This window comes from Ostrea edulis, chromosome 1, assembly GCF_947568905.1.
Source record: "Ostrea edulis chromosome 1, xbOstEdul1.1, whole genome shotgun sequence".
Taxonomy (NCBI): Eukaryota; Metazoa; Mollusca; class Bivalvia; order Ostreida; family Ostreidae; genus Ostrea; species Ostrea edulis.
The window spans coordinates 63140526-63167843 of record NC_079164.1 but is presented as its reverse complement, the minus strand read 5'-3'; the positions used below and the strand labels follow the sequence as shown (position 1 = coordinate 63167843).

The 27318-nt window shown below is 34.7% G+C and overlaps 1 protein-coding gene across 4 annotated transcripts in view; it reads right to left on the bottom strand.

Moving 5' to 3' along the window:
• LOC125648049 (adenosine deaminase domain-containing protein 1-like) overlaps positions 1-27105 on the bottom strand; it is a 37368-nt gene extending 10263 nt beyond the window's left edge. The window contains exons 1-9 of one of the 4 annotated variants that reach the window (XM_056156201.1): positions 27059-27097; positions 22767-22897; positions 20215-20313; positions 19475-19754; positions 18810-18895; positions 14110-14207; positions 10554-10674; positions 5538-5679; positions 2775-2904 (exon numbers count right to left, since the gene is read on the bottom strand). In XM_056156201.1, the coding sequence (XP_056012176.1) occupies positions 2775-2904; positions 5538-5679; positions 10554-10674; positions 14110-14207; positions 18810-18895; positions 19475-19754; positions 20215-20310 (953 nt within the window). In that variant the 5' untranslated portion in view covers positions 20311-20313; positions 22767-22897; positions 27059-27097. Of the gene's footprint in view, positions 1-2774; positions 2905-5537; positions 5680-10553; positions 10675-14109; positions 14208-18809; positions 18896-19474; positions 19755-20214; positions 20314-22766; positions 22898-26893 lie in introns of all 4 variants that reach the window. The other 3 variants (XM_048874958.2, XM_048874951.2, XM_056156214.1) reach the window with 3 other exon arrangements.
• Positions 27106-27318: the final 213 nt, after the last annotated feature.

Genomic DNA, 27318 nt, shown 5'->3' with positions numbered 1-27318 from the left:
AATAAATTGTCGTCCTTTTATTGCCGTCCACATGACATGATATGTAAATGCATGAAATTGTTTCGCATTACTTCTTAAAACTTTGCTAAAAAATGGCATATTCTGCAGATGTGTATTTGGAAAACACGTAAGTATATCTACAATAGTTTCATTTGTGAGATGGTAGGTTCTACGATGACTGAATAGGTTGAGCGGTTGAAAAACACACATCTAATGTAATTTTTTCTGGAACACAAAAATATGATGTCACACGCATAAATACACACAAAAGTCACATGGTACACAAAATTTACAGCAGTTAATAGCAAGTCTCATCGAATAGAGATTTGGCTAGTGTGCAAACGAACATTGGCGGAAATTTGCAGTCGATTGGATAGTAGTTTCGTTTCTCAGTTGTTCATGTGCAGGCAATACTACTGCACAATTTCAGAGACACTTTTTAAATGAGTATGTTTGAGTTTTATCGCAATTACCTATGCTTACCTGTTTTCATGACACGTACCAAATTTAATTTCGCTCTGATTCACCGGAGTAGACCAATTATGTATAATTAGAGCTTCTGATCGCTGCTCGTTTGCATTGCTATCGGGGGATTTAGAGAGGCAATTTGACGTTTTGTACCTGAAAACGGGTGGCGGATGGCGATAAGCAAGGTTGGCATTATATTGGGGTTTTCAGCATTAATGGAAATCCGTTCTAGACATTTTGATGGCGATATACATATAACAAGTGGCGATATACCGAGGTAACACTGTATATTCGCAAGTAAAACTTTGATCCCCTATTGTGGCCCCATCCTTCCCCTGGGAGCCACGATTTGAACACACTTTAATCAGCACTATATCAGTAAGCTTTCATGTAAATTTAAACTTTTCTGGCCCAGTGGTTCTTGAGAAGAAGATTTTTAAATGACCCCACCCTATTTTTGCACTTTCATAATTATCTCCCCTTTGAAGGGGACATGACCTTTCATTTGTACAAACTTGAATCCCTTTCACCCATGGATGATGTGTATGAAGTTTGATTGATATTGGCCCAGTGGTTCTGGAGAAGATGAAAATGTGAAAAACTTATAGATAATGGGTGATCAGAATAGCTCATTTGAGTTTCAGCCCAGGTGAGCTAACAATTAAAGAAATCTTTCAAATGATAAACAAAGCAATCACTATAATAATTTTTGCCCTACCCTGGTACCAAAACTCCTAACCCTCGGATCATGAAATTCATTATTTTGGTAAAGGGCTACCCGCTCCTTCTAAATACTCATTTACAGTCGAACCTGTTTCAAGAGTCCACCTTAGGAAAGTTATGAAAGTGGCCACTTACGCTAGGTGGCCTCTTATTCCAGTTTACCCTGTAAACAATCACTTTAATTTTTTCAGGCAAAGTTAAAACTTTTTGTTTTACATTCGGTGAAACCATTTCAACATGTTAAAAATGACAAACAACAATAACAGAATACAAAATATTTAAGTTGAATACAAATGTGTTTAATAGCTTCAGCTAAACTGACCAGTATTTAATTACCAAAGCACATGATGTGTGTTTTCAAAACAATCAGCTATCGTCACAGCTGATTAACTCGTGTAAATTATCATGTGATAAAACCACATCGTTGGACAAAATGGCCGCCTATTACAGTGTAATTAATGTGTTGGATGAGGATTTGAGTGGCTGCTGGCCGTGTTACACAGGTGGTCGTTTATTCCAGTAAAAATATACAGGAAAACTCATCGGGGGAATTGAGAGTGGCCATTGTTCTGGAGTGGCCACTGATTTCAAGTGACTGCTAAGACATGTTTGACTGTACTTTTAATTTAGCATCGGCAGTATTAAATTTTAAATTTACAGCACATTATTACCGAACAAATCTAATAGATGTGTTGTAAGTCCACAAAATAACACTTTCCATCTTGAAAAAATAAATTAATTTACATTCATTGCTATTTACGTGAACCTAAAATTATAGAGGAATAAATTTTAGTATCAACAAAGAGAAATTTATGTTGTGAAACCGATATATGTAACGGGAATGAATATCACATTCTTATAACAGAGAATTCCTTATCAGCAGGTTCTGTATTATATAAATATTGCATGTAGTTGAAGGTAACATTGAAAATTTTCACCCCGAGAAAACCATTGTCAACCGAGGCATAGCCGAGGTTGACAATGGTTTCTCGAGGGGTGAAAATTTCAATGTTACCCTCAACTACATGCAATATTTGTTTTATTATACTGAATGTTATGTAAACTGGAAAGCAGAAAAACTTACGTCTGTTGACATTTGATCAATCACTGAAATGCGATATTTCGTTTTTCGATGCGGGTACTCGCGTATATTACAAACGCTCATACGACTTCGTCTAGCAATCTACGGCGAACCATACGCGCATAAATTTGACGCATGTGATAATTTTTATAATATCACCCGTTGTCAAGTACTGTTACCCGTTGCTAGATACTATCACCCTGGGGCGCGTGTTTTTTGTTCTCAGAGGGTAACAATATGTTTTTTCAAATGCTTCTTGACCAATCAGGTTCGAGTATTTTACATGAAAGTATAATAAAAACAATTGTTTTTACAAAGATTTGTGAAGGAAATGTCAGGATTTCCAAAATATCCCTTATAATTGAGATTTCTTAATAATAGAATTCCTTCTGTAGAAATTTCACTGTATTCTTGGGGCAACAATGCAACAATTCAACTAAAATGTAAGATGCCAAAATCCTTGTGTTTGGTCATTAAATCATCATGTTGATAAAAGTCTTACTTAAGGAGGGCCCTCCTGGCTATAACAACACTGTGGCTGTCCACCAGACACCTGCCATCCTTGGATAAACTTTCATTGGATAGACTCCTGGTCCCTGTTCCCAGGGCCACCACGTCACCCACAGAGTCACCTGTAACAAGGTAATCAAAGGTCTATAACTCTTAAAGCACCAAAATAAAATATGTAAACTAAATTAAAACTCTTAAAGCACCAAAACTACCATGGTATCACAGAGTTCGGGCCCAGACGGGCTTAGCCCCTGTGAATTAACTAATAATTAAGAAACCACATACTGTTATGTGATTTCTGCTGTGAAATCAGAAAAAGTGTTACAAAACAGATTCCCCTGTATGGCAGCAAAATTATTTTGGTACACCCAAAGAAAGGTCTTTTCACAAGAAATACACACGTGAAATATGAAAGCCATATCACTAACCATTCAAAAGTTATGGCCAAGGTTAATTTTTTTTTTAAAAAGTAGATCAACCTCCGAGGTAAATTTTTTCCTACCAAATGAAAGGTCTTGTCACAAGGAATAAACATATAAAATATGAGGCCTTATCACCATCCATTCAAGAGAGATGGCCTAGGTTTAAGTTTTTACAGATAGACAGATCAAAAACTATATACAATGTACCACCAAATCTCCAATTACAGGGGCATAAAAATGGTATGGACATGGATCAAAGAAATAATCTAATAACAATGAAATATATTTTTCATGAAGCCAATTTAGAATCTTCCATTGTAATGTCATTATCTTATTAAAGCTAATTAAATTCTTCTAATAGAATAAACGTGGAATGTCATACTTTAATTTTTGTTTTATCTGTATACACAAAAAATTAATTGAAATTTTTGGTGCAAGTCTATAAAATTCTACAAAGGCACACACACAGAGAAGGAGAGGAATTATCCAGTGGGGCTGTAATAATACCCTTTCCATGTAGATTCGCCATTTTGGGTGTACATCTGCTTAATAGACCTGCACCTGCATTAATTCATACATACATGCATCACAAGCACAATAAAAAGGAGGTGAACAAGTGGTGGATTTAAGGGAGGGGGAAGGGGGGGTGGGGGGGGGGGGGGCAGGGGCACCCCTTAAAATATTCAAATTTAAGGTAAATCATGGTCTCCTGTTTAGATAAAATATAAACGATGCAAGAAACAATAATTTTTTTTTTCACTCTCAGATAAATAAATGACAAGGTCTTTTGATTTATTGCTACTTTTATTGGGAAAACATATATTTATTCTAAAAATCCCTTCAATGGACATGAACACGATTTGAGCTGAAAATTTTAAATTTTATTTTTTGATTTTTAATCTTTAGAATGTTTAACTAAGGTATTACTAATGATCAGCAAAAATTTGAATGTCAGTAGTCAAGGTACATAGGAGATACAGAGGTCACAAGTCCTTGTTATGTAAACAAGGCTCGTGCCATGTTTTTGTTTACATAGGTTAAATAAACTTGTAAAAGTTTCATTTAAAGCAGATTTTTTTCAATTCATAAGTGAATTCTTAACACAATTAAATAGTTTCGAGTGTTTGGCACATCTCATTTTGTTTTAAACATGCTATTTTCTATTAAATAGTCTAATGTAAACAAAAACATGGCACGAGCCTTGTTTACATAACAAAAGAATTACAAGTGCTGTATCTTACTTATAACTCAACAACTGATATTCAAATTTTGGTTGACCATTAGAAATACTTTAGTTAAGCATTGTATACGATAAATATGGAAAAATAAAATTTGAAAATTTTCAGCTCAAATCATGTTCATGCCCCCTTAAAATTTGTGTCTTAAAGAAGATTCTGGAGCTGAGCCTTAGGGCGGCCCCCAAGACCCCCCCCCCCCCCCCCCCCCCCCCCCCCCACCTTACTTAAATTCCTCGATCTGCCTCTATGAACTAGCTTTGCTGATTAACGTAAACCTATTGCAAACTGAAAATAAGGGGAGCTAACAAAGTCATTTATTACTAAAAAGTATGGAAGGTGGCTAACTAAAGTTGTTCATTAATGAAAAGTATGGAAGGTGGCTATGTCATTGATTAATGTATGTTTTGCAAAAATGGTGCATTATTGTGGTTCTAAGATTCCTGTAAATAGCAATAATGAATAGCATATATTGAAGACATGTCTTTCAGTTTTTATAAGGATATAAGATGATATCAAGTCTCTTCACATCTTCAGTTTGAATGAAGTGCTCCATTCATAATACAGTGTATGGAGGCTTATAGAGCATCTCAAAAATTGTAATAGCCATTTCTTTTATTTATATTCTGATTGCGTTTTGACAATAGACCTGCTTTGTACTCTTCAGTTCAAGTGTATTCATACGCAGTGATTAGCCTATTTCAAAAGTTCAAAGTTTATGACATATTATTATATACCTTCAGTTTCAGTCTGTAAGAAAGTTAAAGGAGATGTAAATGTTGCTGATTGTCACTCTTACAATACCAGACTTAACAAATATCTAACTCAATCCCACATCCATGAATACAATGCTTCAAGTGACGAATTTCTAGAATACTATATCATATTTGAGATGCATGTATTGAAAAGATCAGCCCTTAATGACGTTGACCTGCCATACAGACAATAAGCATGTAATAAACGACATGTCAACAACATGTAACATATATACCAACGTAATCAACAACACAATCAAAGTTAACGTTATTGACAATTTTACAGGTGGATGACTGAATTCCATCTCATTGGTCGTTTTTTAACTGTAATATATCGGAGTACCTCTTTTCACTAGAAAAGCAGCCAGATGGAGGTCCTCTTTCAGAACACTGGGCACTGAGCTGAGTACTTTATGTGCATGCTTATAGCATTTCTCAGCCATTTTGTCTTCCATTGTCATTTCAATGGTCTGACTTTTAGCAATCTGAAAGATAAAGAGCTAACTGTATAAAACTAGAACCTCTGACCCAGGGGCCATGAATTTCACAATTCAGGTAGATAGCTTCATAATCATGCATTTAGTTTTTCTCAAATACATATGGGAGTAGAGAAGATTTTCTAAGATTTGATACATTTTTACCATATGGTCATATTGGTCCTGGCCTAAGGCCTGATCCCCTGACCCAGAGGCAATGAATTTCACAGTTCTGGCAAAGGGCTTCATAGACATCACAAACATGCACTTAGTTTTCCTCAAATATATATGGGGGTAGAAAAGAAGATTTTCTAAGATTTAATACATGTTCACTATATGGTCATATTGGCCCCTCCCTAGGGACTGAACCCTCCCCCAAGGGCCATGAATTTCACAATTGTAGTAGAGGGTTTCATGGATATCATAATCATATATTACAAATAGCATTTTCCTCTATGAACCAACCAATTTCAGCACGTGGAACAATCCGTTCATATTGACAATGAACGGATTATGAACTAGTTTAAAGCACGCGACTGAGAGAGCATTATGATTTGAAAAAATACATGTGTTACAAAGATCTCGCAAAGTCACACCTCGGATCAAGATTTGTGAACTTACGTAGATGATCATCCCCATCTTGTGTTCTAGCTCCAAAATACATTGCACCATGCAATGTTGATAAAAGGCAGGGTAAGACGAAGTGTGACGTCATGTCTATGTATTGACATACTTCACAATACCACTGTGACATAGGTGGATCTTAGGAGTTCTTTTTATGCAATAAAATATTTTTAGCTGACTTATACAAGCAATGTAAACAAATGATAATTTAGCACGATTCACAGAATTTGCCTCAAATCCAAATCTGTTCATAATGACCATGAACAGCTCAAAAGTGATGTTCATTTCTTAAATATTTAGTTTTTCTCCCACATGTGTGAGAATAGAGAAGATTTTTGAAAATTCAACGGTTTTTGCATATTTTGCTCCGCCCATAAGGCCCCGGGGAAGGTATTGTCATAAATTTCACAAAGTATGCCTCAAACTGAAAATGGTGATGATTGCATGGCCTTGTAGTTTTCAAGAAGTTAAAAATGTAAAATTGTTAACGGATGACACACGTTGCACAATGACAGACGAAGACCGATGGCAAAAGGTCACCCCGAGTTTATTCAGGTGACCTTAAACTCTACATCCCCAAGAACTTCCAGGGAGAGCTGGACTTCAATTCACACTTCCACAACAAAATGTATGTTTCAAGGTAAACATAGGGGAAAAAAATGAAATGATTTCAATCACAGTATCTACAATGAATTGAAGGAACTATTCTCATTTAGAACTTCATTATGACATACAGTGTATATATATCTACACTGTGCATCTTAATTCCATGTAATAGATATATTGCATTACGCAGGGGTATAAAATGAAACCTGCCTAATCCTAACATGTCATGTATCAGGGAAAATGTTTGGGTTTGACAGCAATAGAACCAACAAGAGTTGTCAGAAGACAACATAGCTTGCCGGGAAGGGTGACTCTATTTAACCTATCCCCTTTGGTTAAAATTTGAAAAGTAGGTTGAAGTCCAAAAGTTTGGTACCATATGAAAGGCCTGGTCGTAAGGCACCTAAATAAGAAATATCAAAGACCGATACCCCTTGGTTCATATGATATAGTTAAAATCATAGTTTTTTAAAAAGTAGATCAACAGCTAAGGTCAAGGGTCTTGATACTAAAAGAAAGACCTGGTCATGAGGCAACTGAATGTGAAATATCAAAGTCCTATCCCCATAGTTTAAAAGATGTGTCCAAGGTTAAAGCATTTGAAAATACTAATTGATTGATAATGGTTTTATGCCGTTTAGGCAAAATTTCGGCCACTTCACAGTGGTTAACTATTTGAAATCTGTTTGGTTGTGAGTGTTTGAGTTTCTCTGATGGCCCCCGGTGATCCTACTCTTTTTCTAAAATCAGGGAAACGATCTTTTGCATGGCAAAGGGGTTGTGATCCTTGACACAGGACACCCTTTAACATCCAATCTGACAGGACATCAAAGTCTAAGGTCAAGTTCAATAGGTCAAAAGTCTTGATATCAAATAAAAGGCCTGGTTGTGAGTTATCAAGTTTTTGAAAAGTAGGTCAAAGTCCAAGGTCACTAGGTCAAATGTCTTGGTACCAAATGAAAGGCCTTGTTATGAGGCATAGATCTATATGTCAAACACCAAAGCCCTATCCAGCTTGGGTAGTGTGTAAGCTAATCCAGCTTGGATAGTATGTAACCTTATCCAGCTTGGATAGTATGCAAGCTTATCCAGTTTGGATAGTATGTAACCTTATCCAGCTTGGATAGTATGCAAGCTTATCCAGCTTGGATAGTATGTAACCTTATCCAGCTTGGATAGTGTGTAAGCTTATCCAGCTTGGATAGCATGTAAGCTAGTAGTTAGGGCCTGAACTGTGAATTTTGTACTTGAGCATCAGTCATCAGATTGTATATCTCCTGATCCAAACCCCATCCCAACCATTACCACCAGTATATTACATACCTCATCATTAACCATCAGTACATTACATACCTCATCATTAGTCTATACAGTACATTACATACCTCATCATTAGTCATCAGTCTGTACATTACATTACATACCTCATCATCAGTCTGTACATTACATTACATACCTCATCATTAGTCTGTACAATACATTACATACCTCATCATCAGTCTGTACAGTACATTACATACCTCATCATTAGTCTGTACAGTACATTACATACCTCATCATTAGTCTGTACAGTACATTACATACCTCATCATCAGTCTGTACAGTACATTACATACCTCATCATCAGTCTATACAGTACATTACATACCTCATCATCAGTCTGTACAGTACATTACATACCTCATCATCAGTCTATACAGTACATTACATACCTCATCATTTGCCATCAGTCTGTACATTACATTACATACCTCATCATCAGTCTGTACAGTACATTACATACCTCATCATTAGTCTGTACAGTACATTACATACCTCATCATTAACCATCAGTACATTACATACCTCATCATCAGTCTGTACAGTACATTACATACCTCATCATCAGTCTATACAGTACATTACATACCTCATCATTAACCTATACAGTACATTACATACCTCATCATCAGTCTGTACAGTAAATTACATACCTCATCATCAGTCTGTACAGTACATTACATACCTCATCATCAGTCTGTACAGTACATTACACACCTCATCATTAGTCTGTACAGTACATTACATACCTCATCATTAGTCTGTACAGTACATTACATACCTCATCATTAGTCATCAGTCTGTACAGTACATTACATACCTCATCATTAGTCATCAGTCTGTACAGTACATTACATACCTCATCATCAGTCTGTACAGTACATAACATACCTCATCATCAGTCTGTACATTACATTACATACCTCATCATTAGTCTGTACATTACATTACATACCTCATCATTAGTCTGTACATTACATTACATACCTCATCATCAGTCTGTACATTACATTACATACCTCATCATCAGTCTGTACATTACATACCTCATCATCAGTCTGTACAGTACATTACATACCTCATCATTAGTCATCAGTCTGTACATTACATACCTCATCATCAGTCTGTACAGTACATTACATACCTCATCATTAGTCTGTACAGTACATTACATACCTCATCATTAGTCTATACAGTACATTACATACCTCATCATCAGTCTGTACAGTACATTACATACTTCATCATTAGTCTGTACAGTACATTACATACCTCATCATTAGTCTGTACAGTACATTACATACCTCATCATCAGTCTGTACATTACATACCTCATCATCAGTCTGTACATTACATACCTCATCATTAGTCATCAGTCTGTACATTACATTACATACCTCATCATCAGTCTGTACATTACATTACATACTTCATCATTAGTCTGTACAGTACATTACATACCTCATCATCAGTCTATACAGTACATTACATACCTCATCATCAGTCTGTACAGTACATTACATACCTCATCATCAGTCTATACAGTACATTACATACCTCATCATCAGTCTATACAGTACATTACATACCTCATCATTAACCATCACTACATTACATACCTCATCATCAGTCTGTACAGTACATTACATACCTCATCATCAGTCTGTACAATACATTACATACCTCATCATCAGTCTGTACAGTACATTACATACCTCATCATTAGTCTGTACAGTACAGTACATTACATACCTCATCATCAGTCTGTACAGTACATTACATACCTCATCATTAGTCTATACAGTACATTACATACCTCATCATTAGTCTGTACAATACATTACATACCTCATCATCAGTCTGTACAGTACATTACATACCTAATCATCAGTCTGTACAATACATTACATACCTCATCATCAGTCTGTATAATACATTACATACCTCATCATCAGTCTGTACAGTACATTACATACCTCATCATCAGTCTGTACAGTACATTACATACCTCATCATTAGTCTGTACAGTACATTACATACCTCATCATCAGTCTGTACAGTACATTACATACCTCATCATTAGTCTGTACAATACATTACATACCTCATCATCAGTCTGTACAGTACATTACATACCTCATCATCAGTCTATACAGTACATTACATACCTCATCATTTGCCATCAGTCTGTACATTACATTACATACCTCATCATCAGTCTGTACAGTACATTACATACCTCATCATTAGTCTGTACAGTACATTACATACCTCATCATTAACCATCAGTACATTACATACCTCATCATCAGTCTGTACAGTACATTACATACCTCATCATTATCCATCAGTCTGTACAGAGCCTGTTCCGCAGCACCTCTCTTGGCATCCTTTTTAATCTCATTAAAATATTCAGCAATAAACTCATCTCGTACAAACACTGCAGCACCAAATCTGAAAGTGAAACCAAATCAAGACATGCTCACCTAATAATTTAACATCAGTCATTAATATCATGAATATAGGCAATGTATGTAAGGATATCTAATAATTTAACATCAGTCATCAATATAGACAATGTATGTAAGGATATCTAATAATTTAACATCAGTCATCAATATAGACAATGTATTAATGATATCTAATAATTTAACATCGGTCATCAATATAGACAATGTATGTAATGATATCTAATAATTTAACATCAGTCATCAATATAGACAATGTATGTAATGATATCTAATAATTTACCATCGGTCATCAATATAGACAATGTATGTAATGATATCTAATAATTTAACATCAGTCATCAATATAGACAATGTATTAATGATATCTAATAATTTAACATCAGTCATCAATATAGACAATGTATGTAATGATATCTAATAATTTAACATTGGTCATCAATATAGACAATGTATGTACAGACCCTGAAACGTGCTACTACACCAGTTGCACGGTACGGTTCGGTACGCTTTATGAACGGTACGGTTCGTTTTCTGAACGGTACGGTTCGTTTCTTGAACGGTACGGTTCGTTTCTTGCACGGTACGGTACGCTTCTTGAACGGTACGGTTCGCTTCTTGCACGGTACGGTTTGCTAAAAATAGCTGCACGCTTTGTGAACGGTTTGCACGTTTTATTAATGAGGTGGGTGTGGCCTGAACGCTTTGAATTCGTATAAATTGTACGTTTCGATAGTTTGTTTTCACTCGATCGGTCTTATTCGGCTCTTTGATTATCGGCTGCAGGATTTGTGGTTGTGTTAGAATGTGCACATGGGGAAATGTGACGTTATTTTTGATTGCTTCGATGGAATAATTCCATATTGATAACGTACATAAAAGTTATGAATAAAAGTTTTTAGAATTTGCTTAAGTCTAAGTCTTAATGGTTGTTATTACGTTTCAATTTGTTTTTCATTTCTCATCAGACATTTATTAATTTACGATTTTATAAAAAGTTGTTACATGAACTGCTCCCCGACATGGGCGTGCGTAAGTGTAAAAACAAAGCGTATTAAGTTTCCGGATATAAATTACAGTGCCTAAATTGGAAAAGTTTTTAAGAAGAAGTGAATTTTGTTTTGAATACACTAAAGCCGCAAATGACACAATGATTATTTTCTGCACTTCACATTTATTGTGATTTATCATCGGCATTATGAAAGATCCAGGATATCTGCACGTGAAGTTTGTACGTCCTTTTTTGTCAGCATTCAGTCATTCATAATTAATAATGTTAGATATCTGTTGCATTTGTCTTTGAATCAAATAAAATGATGATAATACATATAATATATATTCCTATCCTTTATCACGCGAAGTCCGATTTTCATTTCTCTGACTTTATTTTTGATCACTGAAAATTGAATTTAAAAAAATTAACAGAAAAGTAAGGCAAGTGTGTAGTTTGCAATAAAAATGTTTCATATACCTTTTCTATATATTGTTGAAATACTTGAAAATGCTGAAATGAATAATTTTTTGCGGCCGATTTGATGCTTTGCATCAATTTAACTTGTTTACATTCTTTTACACATGTATGTATCTATTTATTTCTCTGTCGATGTAATTAAAAATTGTTTATTAGTGTATATAATAAATCCGCCAATCTACATCTATCTATATGGGTCGTTATCAATGTAGAAGAGAAAAAGATATGTCAAAATTATTGCTAATAAAGTAATGAAAATATTACAGTGTAGAACGTGACAATTTTTCTAATCGGTCTAGAAATTTCTCATATGATTCAGACACTGTACGTAGGAAAGTACATATTGAATACATTAACGCTACAAATATCAATTTCATCTTCTTACGGCAAGCCCTGTGCCATACGTGTAGTAGCATTATCAGGGACGTCGACGTCCCTGATTATATGAAGAAATTAAATAGGCTACTTGTAAGTACTATTACAGTATTGTAGTTAACTTCACCCTTGAATTTAAAAGAATTGATTGAAACAGAAATTCCGTTAAAACAACGAAATGCCCCTTGGTTCACTCTTTAAAAGTCTGCAAGTGAAATATTCATCCACAGTACACTGGACTGACTGCAGAAGCATGCATGCAAAATCCGTGCAGTGATCTGACGTCTATTTCTGTTAACAGTTCACAGTATAAAACGAATTTTTATGCATAATTCAGTCAAAACTTGGGTACTTGTTGATAACATACATACACATATATGCACTGAAACAATGTGACATTTACGGAAAGTAATTAAAAAAAAAAAGAATATCAAAGATGTTTTAAGCATCTCGGGGATTTTCACAGTTGATAACCCAGCTTCGTGATGTTTGAGGATAATGCTTCGAATAGCCAGCGATAGTCTACGACCTCCTTTCCCATCGGGCGCCATTGTGAAAATAATATACTGTGGCTGAAAAAGTGGGTCACGTGACATAAATTGCACGCTTTCTGCACGGTACGGTACGCTTTCGGGGGCGGGGTTTGCATAATATTATCCTGCACGCTTTCTGAACGGTACAGTTCGTTTCTTGCACGGTACGGTTCGCTTCTTGAACGGTACGGTTCGTTTTTTGCACGGTACGGTACGTTTCTTGAACGGTACGGTTCGTTTCTTGCACGGAACGGTTCGGTTCGTTTTTAAGGTGTAGTAGCACGTTTCAGGGTCTGTAATGATATCTAATAATTTAACATCGGTCATCAATATAGACAATGAGTATCCTCTTTCATTACACATTTTTTTTCTCTTAAGTTTTTTAAACATTGCAAGTCTCACGAAAAATACTAGTAATTGGATAAGTGAATTTGTTGTGTATAGCACTCAGGCGTCAATCTGAATCACACTGCCATAACAACATGATGCTGATCAACCATGTGCAATGTGCACTGAGGCATAACTAATCCTATCACTGCTTCAATTCAAGAGATAAACATACACGTACCAGTGATTTAAATGAAAGTTTTTGAGGTTATGAAAAAGTAGTGAAAAACACTACACATCGAGAGATTTTAAACCATAGTCAGGAAATGGACTTTCAAAGCCGCAAGTCTCCAGTAAATCAGGGAGAGTTAACATGCCTGCTAAATCTCAATTAGCACAAAGCAGTCACATGATTGACATGTAATTAAATAGTACACTTTGTACATTTATTTTGTTGTGAAAAAAATCGATCACAAAAGGAAGTAATTAGTTCTCTGCTGGATTCTTGAATCGTTATTTTTGTTTCAACTTCTAAGAAAATCATCTGACAATTTACATGCATAAATTGGAATTGGAAATATCTAAATTCGCACAAAAATAACTAAAACATTATTTGCACTGCATTTGTTTCACGACTCCCTACAGCACACGACAAATGTTAAAGATTTACCCTTGAGGCCCTGGCTGATCACTAACTTCAATGTTAAAGATTTACCCTTGAGGCCCCAGCTGATCACTAACTTCGATCTTGAATGGCATTAGCTTACGAGAGCAGTACTCCAGGAGCCTGTTTACTGGATTCTTGGAATCATCCTAAACATGAATAATGAACACTGTTAACTAAAAAGATACAAACATTGTAAAAGCTGTGATAAGTTCTGCGTGATCGTATTAAATAGTCACATGTATTCAATCTGTCATATCACTCCAGAGTAATGGACTTCTTGTAAATTCTTGAGAAGCCAGCTCTTGAAATTGACGTTTCATTTTATTTGTATTCAATATTTTATTCCCTATAAATTATCTTGTAGAGTTTTGAATTTAAAGAAAGTGGCAGAACTTGGCAAAGTGTATGTGTGTGTGTGTATCATTATTTGTGAAGATGATGGTTGGCAGCATCATAGGAAAATTTACATATGACACACGTTATTTAATTTTCCAACAATACTGGTGACCAACATATCCACTACAATAACACCTAAATCACATCTCAGTTTAAATATTTACAATATGTATTGTATATAGCATAAAGTCTTCTACATCATAGTATTTACAATACATATTGTATATAGAATTGAGCTTACTAGGTCATAGCACTTGCAATTTTACACTCTCACAAATTGATGTTATCATTAAAAACATCCCATTAATCATAGAAGCAATTTACAGTATGTGTACACATTGGAGGCATTCTTTTAACTAGAGGTGTGCGGTATTAACGATATACCGGTATTTTTCTGGTACCGGTATGTACCGCGGTACACGAAGCGAAATACCGGTATATTCAATTCTGATAACTCTTAACAATCAAAGGCCTGAAGGGCCTCAGAGTCGACTCGCACTTCACTGTCAACAGGAATAAGTAATTTTGAAGGAGCAAGATAGTAGCAATCAAGTATACGAACATCGTATGTGTGAGTTCGCATATGCACGCTTCTTTTACCAGGATTTATACTTTAATGCATCATGCCTGTGTAAAGTGACTAAATTTGACTAAATCATGACCACTGCCATTTAAATTACATGTACATATCAAACATGGATATAAAGAGTCATTGCTAACTGATACTTGTGCTAAACAATCCATGATGTACAAATGCTAAGAATTGGAGGAAAATCATTATGTAGCCATATAGTACTTTATATCTCAACAGAAAACCCTCAAATAAGCACCACAGTGGTTGTAAGAAGATACCATCCAACAAAAAAGTTTAGCAAATCAATTCCTTGAGCTTAAACTTTAGTCAATGTTACAATGACTATGCAGTTGACATCTGTAAGAAACATCGCTGTCTTTTTTCACTGTACTGACTATCAGTGCATATTGAGAATTTATTCATCAACTAGTCATAAAATGAAACCATCAAAACAATAAAGACAAGAGATGTTTGTAAAACACATATGTCCCCCATGGTGCAAAATTGAAAAGGGTTTATACACACACATCATTTAATTGATAGTAGTATCATCAATTCAAAATATTGAGCAGACAATATCTTCCTATGTCAAGAGAGAATTGACCATGTGACCTAAAAATCAATAGGGGTCATCTACTCCTTATCCTGTACCAGTGTACCAAGTTTGGTGTCAATCAAGCAAATAATTCTTAAAATATAGGTGACAATATATTACTATGTCCAGTTCAACTATTGACTTTTGACTTCAAAATAAATATGGGTCAAGATATTGAGTAGACAGTATATTACTATGTCCAGTTTGACCCTTGACCTTTGACCATGTGACCTCAAAATCAATAGGAGTCATCTTCTCCTTAATATACACCAGTGTACTAAGTTTGATGTCTATCAAGCAAAGGGTTCTCAAGATATTGAGCGGACAGTATATTCCAATGTCCAGGTTTACCCTTGACCTTTGACCATGTGACCTCAAAATCAATAGGGGTCATCTTCTTCTGAAGATGTACTGGTGTACCAAGTTTGATGTCTGTCGAGCAAAGGGTTCTCAAGATATTGAACGGACAGTATATTCTTATGTCCTGTTTGACCCTTGACCTTTGACCATGTGACCTCAAAATCAATAGAGGTCATCTTCTTCTGAAAATGTACTGGTGTACCAAGTTTGATGTCTGTTGAGCAAAGGGTTCTCAAGATATTGAACGGACAGTATATTCTTATGTCCAGTTTGACCCTTGACCTTTGACCATGTGACCTCAAAATCAATAGGGGTCATCTTCTTCTGAAGATGTACTGGTGTACCAAGTTTGATGTCTTTCAAGCAAAGGGTTCTCAAGATATTGAGCGGACAGTATATTCCTATGTCCAGTTTGACCCTTGACCTTTGACCATGTGACCTCAAAATCAATAGGGGTCATCTTCTTCTGAAGATGTACTGGTGTACCAAGTTTGATGTCTGTTAAGCAAAGGGTTCTCTAGACATTGAATGGTCAGTATATTCCTATGCCTAGTTTGACCCTTGATCTTTGACCATATGACCTCAAAATCGATAAAGGTCATCTACTCCTTAGGATGTACCAGTGTACCAAGTTTGATGTCTGTCAAGCAAAGGGTCCTCAAGATATTGAACGGACAGTATATTCCTATGTCCAGAGTGGACTTACTTTTCACCTTTTGACCTAAAACTCTATAGGGGTCCTCTTCTACTCATAACCATCCAACATTTGAAATATCATAACGATCAAGTGAATGGTTCCCAAGATATTGAGCGAACATGTGGTCTGTCGACCGACAAGTGAAAAGCAATCCCCCCCCCCCCCTTCTTCTTTGAAAGGGGTACAAGTAATTGTTTACAGAATCTCATATACAGTCACATGAATTTAGAAATATGACTGAAATGGATTTCCGTACTTCGGAAAAACATAAAGACTGACTATTGCAACGAAATTAATGGGCTTCCATAATTCTAGAAAAAATTACAATCGGAATAATGCATTATGCTTATTAATTTACACTCGTATTTAAACAAACAAATATAATACGCACTTTTTAATTTTTTTATGAGAAGGGACACATACTACATGCCACTAAAGGTTTTTGACTCATTTTGTTTTAGTCAATGCAATGTGCACTTAATTTTTCGCCGCGTTGCGTACCCATCTGAAAGTGTAAAATTGTTTTTAAAAAAATTATCTTACACTCTGTAACTAATTATCATGAAACAGCCAATTAAGGTAAGGTTTGCAGCATTTTGACATATAGCGAACAAAGACATATGTTGCATATCAGTATGTTCAGTAGGAATTTATCTTTTAAAAATTGACTTTTTAAAAAAAATCGCCCATGTCGTTTTTTGACCAGATGGACTTATTTTTGTGATGTTTTACATTTTCGGGATCTTTGTACAAAAGGGAATGCTAGTGGTATAAAAACTACACGAGGCAAGCTTATGGGGTAAAAAGCTGGTATAATCTTTGAATTTAGAGCTTGATGCAAGATAACCCCCTCCTCGCTACAAACAAAATATTACTTGGCTCTATTTCACATTCAAGATAATAGACATTAGAATAAGAGAGCTACTGAAGCATGATATCACGACATTATATTACATTTAGTTAATTCCCTGTGCAATTTATATATTGAACATTAGGTGACAATATAAATTTAGAATCATTGGCTGGGAAAATTCATATAGATATCAAATAATGAATCAAAAACCGTATATAGTTTAGTTTTCTGATTTTAGCTGTGGTGGCGTAAAAAATTGAATTAAAAATTATTATTTTTAAAAGTATGACCGTGTATTAAAGAAATTATAAGATTTAGGTGCATAATGAATATTGAAATCCTTCAGTATTATTATCAAGGTATCAAAATTTCGTTCTGTCTAAATTGTTTCTAAATTTACAACATTTCTATCAGGTTTTCCGTTTATCGTGAAGATCGTTTATCGTGTTTTGCGTTTATCAGGTCTATCGTGAAGATCGTTTATCAGGTTTTGCATTTATCAGGTTTATCGTGTATCCTATCGTATCGTGCGTGTATCCTATCGTATCGTGCGTGTATCCTATCCTATCGTGCGTGTATCGTGTATCATGTCAAGAATAACGTTGCGGGTACTGTACTAAATGCTTACTTTTATGTTTGGATTAAACTTTTTTTCTGTTAACTGGTTTTAAAATAAATCTAAATAAAATATTTTCCTTATTATTTATATTTGAATAAATTAAATGCAATTTACAATCAATATACTAATATCTGCTTATTATATACAATAAATCACAACTAAAATCAACTAAAATTGAATTGTAATATTAAAAGATTATAAATCTGCGGTATACTGTGGTATGTACCGCGGTATTTTGCAAATACCACGATATACCGCGGTACCTTTATTTTCTGTGGTACCCTACTTTTAATGGGTGCATACTATTTTTGTCAATTAAAACTATTACTTCATTTACAAACATATTACAAATACTAATAACGTTTAGGTATGGGTGATCATATATTAAAAATATTCCAATACAGACGTTTACATTAGTATTATAAAGGATGCATTCTACAGATTCCTTATATTGTACAAGTGCTGCTCGATCAGCATCAATTTGTGAGACCATAAAATTGCAACAATCTAAAGAAGAAATGAGTATATAAAAGTGAGAATTTTGATTTTGCTGAAGAGGCCTTTCATGCATTGACATGGATATCAAAACTGTATGTGTATATTCAGGAATCTTCATTACAATTTACAAAAGTAAACTAATTAAAATATACTTACTGGTTTTAGTGGCTTCTCATGTAAACTACTTTTCCCCGATTCAGTAACAAGTCTTCTCCCCATAGAATCATACACAACTGATCCATCTGCAAAACACAGTTGATACCTATCAATCTATTCATTCTTCTGTCTTTTATATTAAAGATGGAATATCATCTCACATAGTTGGACATATTGAGATGTGATATTTCGTATGCAACAACTATATTTTTTTGATATACAGTGCGATTTCTTACATCTACATTCTTGTTTCATTTCTGTCAGAATTTCTAGTCGTTAAAACAGGTGCACTACATGTATCAAGATTTATTTGCGCAGTAGACACATTCATGAGGAAATGGCTATCATTACAAGTTATAGAGGAGATATTAAAGGCAAAAACATTGGAAATGTAAAAATGACATTGTAGCAAAAGTAATTCTTGCAAATTTTCTTGCTTGCAAATGAAAATTGATTTCCAGTAGTAAATTTAGTTCACCTCTAAATGACCTTAATGGTATTATATATATTTCACTGCAAAATTTAACATCTGTTTACAAGATAATAACATCTTACATTGTATATGCATATCTCCGAGAATGTTTAAATCTATGCTTATTTCCACTTTAAAAGTAGTTAACATTTTTGTGCAATACAGTAAATTACAAATTTAAATGAAATTTCACCATCATCATCAACTTCCTCTTCTTCCTCAAATCCAAGGATGATGTTAAAAGCAATTTTGGCAGCATTGGTCTTGGCTTCTTTTTTGGTTGAGCCTATACCTTGGCGATACTCTTTACCATCAACTTTGCAAACATACGCAAAAGTCTGTTTGTAAGTGTACGTCAGCACTGCATCCTCGTGGTATGAAACCACAAGGCGTCTTAATGCGCAGTACTCATTAAGGGCACTGATTGGCTGCTTAGATCCATATCTGAAACTTTCTATGAGCTCCCTTGGAATCTGAATTTTATGAAGAAAAATACATTTATCTAAATATTGTAATATTCATAAATGTAAAACCATTAACATTATTAAAAAGAGATCACTGGCTAACAGAATTTACACATGGAGGGAAGTTTGAGTATTTCAGATAGCAACTGTGATATCATAAATTTTCATGTGCAAAGAAATTCATGATTTTTGTCACCAAATACAATGTCACGATTTTGTCAACAAATTCAATTTCATGATTTTCTCATCAAGTAAAACTTCCTTAAAATTTCAGTTCCTGGAGAGTTGTATTTTTTCCTTAGGATAAAGCACTATAACTTATTGATTGTTTGATTTTTTGGGTCTATATTTAGTATCAAACTAATAATGATGAAACTCCTGTGAGAAAAAATCTGTACATGTATGCAGTATGTGTAGGTTTTTTTTCCTCAACATATTCAGTTCCTGATTACATGTACCAAGGCCTTACCTCTTTTGGAATTTTAGAAACTGGTGTTTTTTCTCCTGGTGGAGTGACTGGCCTTTGGTTCAATCCGGGAATGTACTTCTGAGTCGCAGCAAACATTTTCTAATCAAAATAAATACATGTGTTAGCTTTCACAATTTCAGTAGAGGTCTCCAAAACACTATACCTACATGTACATGTATAAAGTTAAATACCTATAAACGGTGTAACTCACTATACCTACATATACAGTGTTAACTCACTATACCTACATGTACATGTATAAAGTTAAATACCTATAAACGGTGTAACTCACTATACCTACATGTACAGTGTTAACTCACTATACCTACATGTACATGTATAAAGTTAAATACCTATAAACGGTGTAACTCACTATACTTACATGTACATGTATAAAGTTAAATACCTATAAACGGTGTAACTCACTATACCTACATGTACATGTATAAAGTTAAATACCTATAAACGGTGTAACTCACTATACCGACATATACAGAGTTAACTCACTATACCTACACGTACAGAGTTAACTCACTATACCTACATGTACATAATTAACTCACTATACCGACATATACAGAGTTAACTCACTATATCTACATGTACATAATTAACTCACTATACCGACATATACAGAGTTAACTCACTATACCGACATATACAGAGTTAACTCACTATACCTACATGTACATAATTAACTCACTATACCGACATATACAGAGTTAACTCACTATACCTACATGTACATAATTAACTCACTATACCGACATATACAGAGTTAACTCACTATACCTACATATACAGAGTTAACTCACTATACCGACATATACAGAGTTAACTCACTATACCTACATATACAGAGTTAACTCACTATACCGACATATACAGTGTTAACTCACTATACCTACATGTACATAATTAACTCACTATATCTACATGTATATAATTAACTCACTATACCGACATATACAGAGTTAACTCACTATACCTACATGTACAGAGTTAACTCACTATACCTACATGTACATAATTAACTCACTATACCTACATAATTAACTCACTATACCGACATATACAGAGTTAACTCACTATACCTACATGTACAGAGTTAACTTACTATACCGACATGTATAGAGTTAACTCACTATATCTAGATGTACATAATTAACTCACTATATCTACATGTACATAATTAACTTACTATACTGACATATACAGAGTTAACTCACTATACCTACATGTACAGAGTTAACTCACTATACCTACATATACAGAGTTAACTCACTATACCGACATATACAGTGTTAACTCACTATACCTACATATACAGAGTTAACTCACTATACCTACATGTACAGTGTTAACTCACTATACCTACATGTACAGTGTAACTCACTATACCGACATGTATAGAGTTAACTCACTATACCTACATGTACATAATTAACTCACTATATCTACATGTACATAATTAACTCACTATACCGACATGTACATGTATAGAGTTAACTCACTATACCTACATGTACAAAGTTAACTCACTATATCTACATATACAGAGTTAACTCACTATACCTACATGTACAGAATTAACTCACTATACCTACATGTACAAAGTTAACTCACTATACCTACATGTACATGTATAGAGTTAACTCACTATACCTACATGTATAGAATTAACTCACTATATCTACATATACAGAATTAACTGACTATACCTAAATGTACAGAGTTAACTCATTATACCTACATGTACATGTATAGAGTCTATCAATAAACCATGAAACAGTGTTCACAATATTTCATATTCAAACTGTTGGCTTTGTAAGCCCATGGGCCACATTGCACAACTGAGTCACATTGGCCCATATTTAAAGATATTCCCTATATATTTGCATGTAAAACTTTGATCTCTATTGTGGCCCCAACCTACCCCCGGGGGCCATGATTTTTACAAACTTAAATCTGCATTATAACAGAAAGCTTTCATGTAAATGTATAAAACTTCTCTGGCCCAATTCTTCTTGAGAACAATGAGAATTTTTTTTAAAGATTTTCGATATATATTTTATCCCCTATTGTGGCCCCATCATACCCCCAGGGGCCACGATTTTAACAAACTTGATTCTGCACTATGCCAGGAAGCTTTCATGTAAATTTGTACTTTCCCGACCCAGTGGTTCTTGAGAAGAAGATTTTTAAAGATTTTCCCTACCTATCTGTATGTAAAACTTTGATCCCCTATTGTTGCCCCATCCTACCTTTAGGGACCATGATTTTAACAAACTTGAATCTGCACTACGTCAGAAAGCTTTCATGTTACCAACCTAATTAAAATCAGATCTTCTATAACCATTACACCAGGGCTTTCAAAAGTAGCCGGTAGCCGGCGGATTTCCGCCGCCTATAGTAACATTAGGTGCCGGCTACTTTAGTGACAAAAATGTATGTCCAATGAAAAAAACTTTTATAAAACTCTAAACATCTTGCAAACTTTAGTAGACTCAGAAATTGTGGCCGTATCAACCAGGATGTAAAAACGTGTTTACTTGCGCTAAATTTAGTTCAGGTAAATACCGGCACCTGATTGGTCGTCTGTTGGTGTAGAAAATAATACGTCAATTGCAATAGTCGGAAAGCCTCGGATTTACCCAATTCGTGACAACACAGATGAGAAGTTCTGAAAGATAACAACAAGTCCTGAACGTAAAAATCAATGATGTTGACGGAATGAAGAGATCAAATATCCTGTTCAGTTTCGGCTTTAAAAAGGCCAGAAGTGAAAGTGATACGAGTATAATATCAATCAACAATTTTAAAGCGAAAACAGAATTTAATCAGGAAAGATTTCAGACTTGCTATTCTTTTTAATTTGCAAATGCCCATGTGGTATTAAATAAAATCGAAAGTAGAATTTTTCAGCACAAATTCGCTATGTTACCAACAAATCTGTAGCTGCTAACTTGAATTTGTGGAAAAATAAAATTATAGGTCATTTAAATGTTACTTATTAATTTGTAATAAAGATTGTTTGGGTTTTATTTAAAAAAATATTGGGGTGAGCAAAACATGCAGTTTAGTTCATTTCAACAATACTTTCTGCGTGTAGAAACTTTCTTACAAAACAATTCAGTCTTATAAACTTTCAGTACAAATGTAGAAATAAAAGAGAAAGTTTCTGTTCAAGCAAAGACACTTAAAAATTAATTGATACAGCATTGCAAAAAATAATTACATGTAGTTATCTTGATGCACTTTATTTTTCATTTTGCATCAAAATTAGTACTTTGCAATGTTGAATTTTTTAAGTCTTTGCATGAACAAAAAAATTCACATATGAAACAATAGATTCATGGCAAAAGTAAAAATTTCAGGTAAAAAAAGGACAATTTCAAAGCTGCATTTAAGTGCCAGGAAACTGCCAGAATGCAGGATTTTGCGTCATTTACCCCAGAGCTTCTGGGGGCCTTGAGCAGCCCCCTGGACCCCCGACCGTAAGGGCGCCGAGCATTGGATTGCCTTCTACTTTTTCATTTCAGCCTCCTACTTTTAAATTTGTTAAAAGCCCTGATTACACTAGAGAAGGATCTGACAGCATTGCATTGGAGGTCATGTTATTGACCCCAGTCTCATGAATAATTCAATAAATATTTGACCAATGACAATAGCTTGACAGAGAATCAAGGACCAATCAGGAATCATTTTAATGAAGAGTATTCAGATTGCAAGCTCACAAAAATGGTGTTGATCCATGAAAAGTTTACACGAATTCCAAATATTAGCGTTAAACTATATTTTCTGTGGTGTTCCAACATTGCTCATTGATGCTGCCATCTTCTTCGATTATTTTCCCCGTGCTTCTCAGTAATTATTGACATGTGTATGATAAATACCAAATATGTTCCTATATAACAGCAGCACAACTTTCATACTAGTGAAAGCCATCATTTGATTGGTCAAATGTGAAATAACATGACCTCAAATGAAATGCTGTCTTATCCTTCTCCTGTGTACTGGTTAGAGAAAATCTGATTTTAATTAGATTGTGTGACAACAAAATGTTACTGAACTAAAAATACTACCATCTTAAAGTTGGAATAGAGAATAGTAAAGGCAAGAAGCCTATATTCTTATATCTCAAACTAAATATAGATCTTCAAGTAAGGAATCCATGTATCCTGACCAACCATCGTCACAAACCACTGGTTATTGTTTTGTTTGTGAAATAGAATGAAACAATAACACATGGTTTGCGATGATGCTGACCAACCTGACAAATGACCAGGTGGAAAATCAGCAAGAGAAGTCTTGGGTCCGAGACTGAAAACGGTCATGAAAGTGACAAACGTCTTTCAATAGGAGTTAAACTTCAATTTCAGAGAATGATCGAGAAAACGAAAGTACTATTCAAAATGTTGATGATTTAAGTTCTGATGATTCAGATGAGGAAAAATTGTCATCTTTGGCTACCATGTTACACTGGAGACCGAATCTTTCTTGGCAAAAAATCGACTCTATATTTCTTTACGTGTTTTTCCAATTTCAACCAAATTTTACTGTGTTATCTATGATTGTGAATGGCTCTGGCTCTTAAATAAAAGAATAAAAAGTGCTAATTTCTACTTATTTTCAACAATTTTATATTCTGCTTTGCACTTCTTAATTTTCAGGCTCTAAATTTGGTTATTTGGTTAATCTTACATATCATCACTACAGTAACTCGATACCAAGAAATGGATCATGTGAAGTTGACAGGTGCAGAACATCATATCAAATGAGACACAAAGCATGAATTTTCTCAAAGCTCTTGAATTTATGCACTAAACTGTGGGTAAAATGTGAGAAAAATAATCTTTCATTATTTACTAGTGTGGGATAGGGAAATTCCAAAAAATAGACAATCCCTCCCATTATCAATCCATCCATTAGTTGATCCATTCCCTAGTAAATCTGTTCGCCAGAGAAAAGGTTGTGTTCGCTATGATTACCGTGTTTTTTAAAACTATTTTTCCAAGTGTTATTTACACTTACAGAATTGGTTTACAGGTGATTCTCAATGGCTTGATCTTCGATCTCTCCAAGTGAAATCATGGTCCCAATTTTGAGCTCTACATAACCAGTGTTCGAAATTAACCATAGACCGAGTCTATGTCAAATGACACTGGTCTATGCCAATTGTAATTGGGATGAACCAAATTGTCTATGCTGATTTTCTAGGTTTAAAGCAATAGAGTTATTCTAAAAGTCGACATCTGATAAACGTTATGAAGAAAGAAGGACATTGTTATGGGAATGGAAAGAAAATATGTTTTCTAAGCACATTAGAAGTAAATAACAATGTTTTAAATTTGTGCTATTTTTTTCAATGTTGCGGTCTATGCCAATTTTATGAGGTCGATCTCATCTTGTTTTGGCACAGCCCTGTGGTCTATACCAAGTTTTAAACTAATTTCGAACACTGCATAACTAGGTAAATTTACACTTGATCTCTCAAACATTTGACCTCTGGAAGTTCTTGAAGTGAAATTTGGGTCCCGTACAATATATTTCATTGTTTTTCACTCTCAATCCCTTGAAGCAGTGGAAGTGTATACACACTGCCACACATGCCAATAATATTTCAGCTTGGGTCCTACCTGGGTAACGTTGAATGCCTGGGGCTAGCTCGGTCAAGTTGATTGTTTATATATAGGGGACACATGCCCTGTCTTTCCATCTGCACTTTGTTGTCATTACATTTCAATTACGACCAACTTAAAGACTTGTTTGGACTTGAGTTCAGTATATTTTCTCAAACCAATTTATTGGTACTTGAGGTGCAAGGAGACAGTAATTTTGAGAATACAATTTTGAAGACATGCCAAAAAATCATCGTTATTTATAGAATGTGTGCTTTGCGTAAAGTGACTGAAAATTTTGACGATTGCGAGGTGGATTGTGCTCTGTTCAGTGAATGACTGCGAAATGTCATTATGGAAAAGAAATTTGTCTCGCAAAAGTACATCTATCTTAATATGAGAAAAACAAATACAAACACTTAATTAATTACCAAAATTGTATAACAATGCAGTTGTAATAATAAAGTTCTCTAAAAGTTTTAACGAAGGTGTTTTCACATCGATTAATGGACACATTTTTACATTGGTTGGTGTATAAACTTAAATAACTGTTTTTACAATAATTAATGAGCCCACATTTTAATAAACAATCCTAATGATTATCACACTAAATTAGAATTATAAAGCCTGCATGTAGTATAAACAATTTTGCTTGTAACATAACTAAATCCAATGCAGTTATTTTAATTCTAATATTTAACTTCAGAGACTTAAAACTTGTTATATGTCTCTGCTTTATAATCGTGTTAAATAGATGGGGTGGGGGTGGGGGATCTACTAAGCAAAAATGGGCCGGATCGACAATGGGACGGATCCACGTGGGGCGAATCAACTGTGGGACGGACGGATCGATCCGACACGGAAATTCCACCTCCTGGAACAAGATTCACTGTCTAACAGCAAATTCTCATCCTAGACTGCCAGTCTTGTCCCCTCGGTGGAATTTCCCTATCCCACACTCGTACTAATAAAAGATTCTATTAGACTTAAATACTTTCGAATGAAAATGATACCGACAAGTTGCATCTACGGTTGGAATAAGGAGGAATTAGGCCTACCACTTTGCGGGAAACTTAAATCCGTTTCAAACTTTCAGAAAAATATACGTTCGTCCATGCAAAACACATTCATCTTAAATATCAATCAATGTATGAAATTTATGAACATCTTCATTCTGATGTTCCTAAATGATTTACGATTTAAACTGTATAAGTTACTCTTACCAGCCACCATTAGCCTGGTACCCGAGGCCTTCCGATGTTCAAAGAACTTCGTTCTTTGAACATCGGAAGGCCTCGGGTACCAGGCTACCATCAAAAGTAGTAAATAAAAGAATCCCGATTCCGATTTAAATTCTGAACGGATCTCATGTTTAGGTAGCTCATTACACCAAACTTTTATTTAATGACTCGTTAAAACACCTCTTAAGAAGTATGATTTCACCATCGAAAGAGTGATACTAGCTTTCAATTCTTTTGGGATT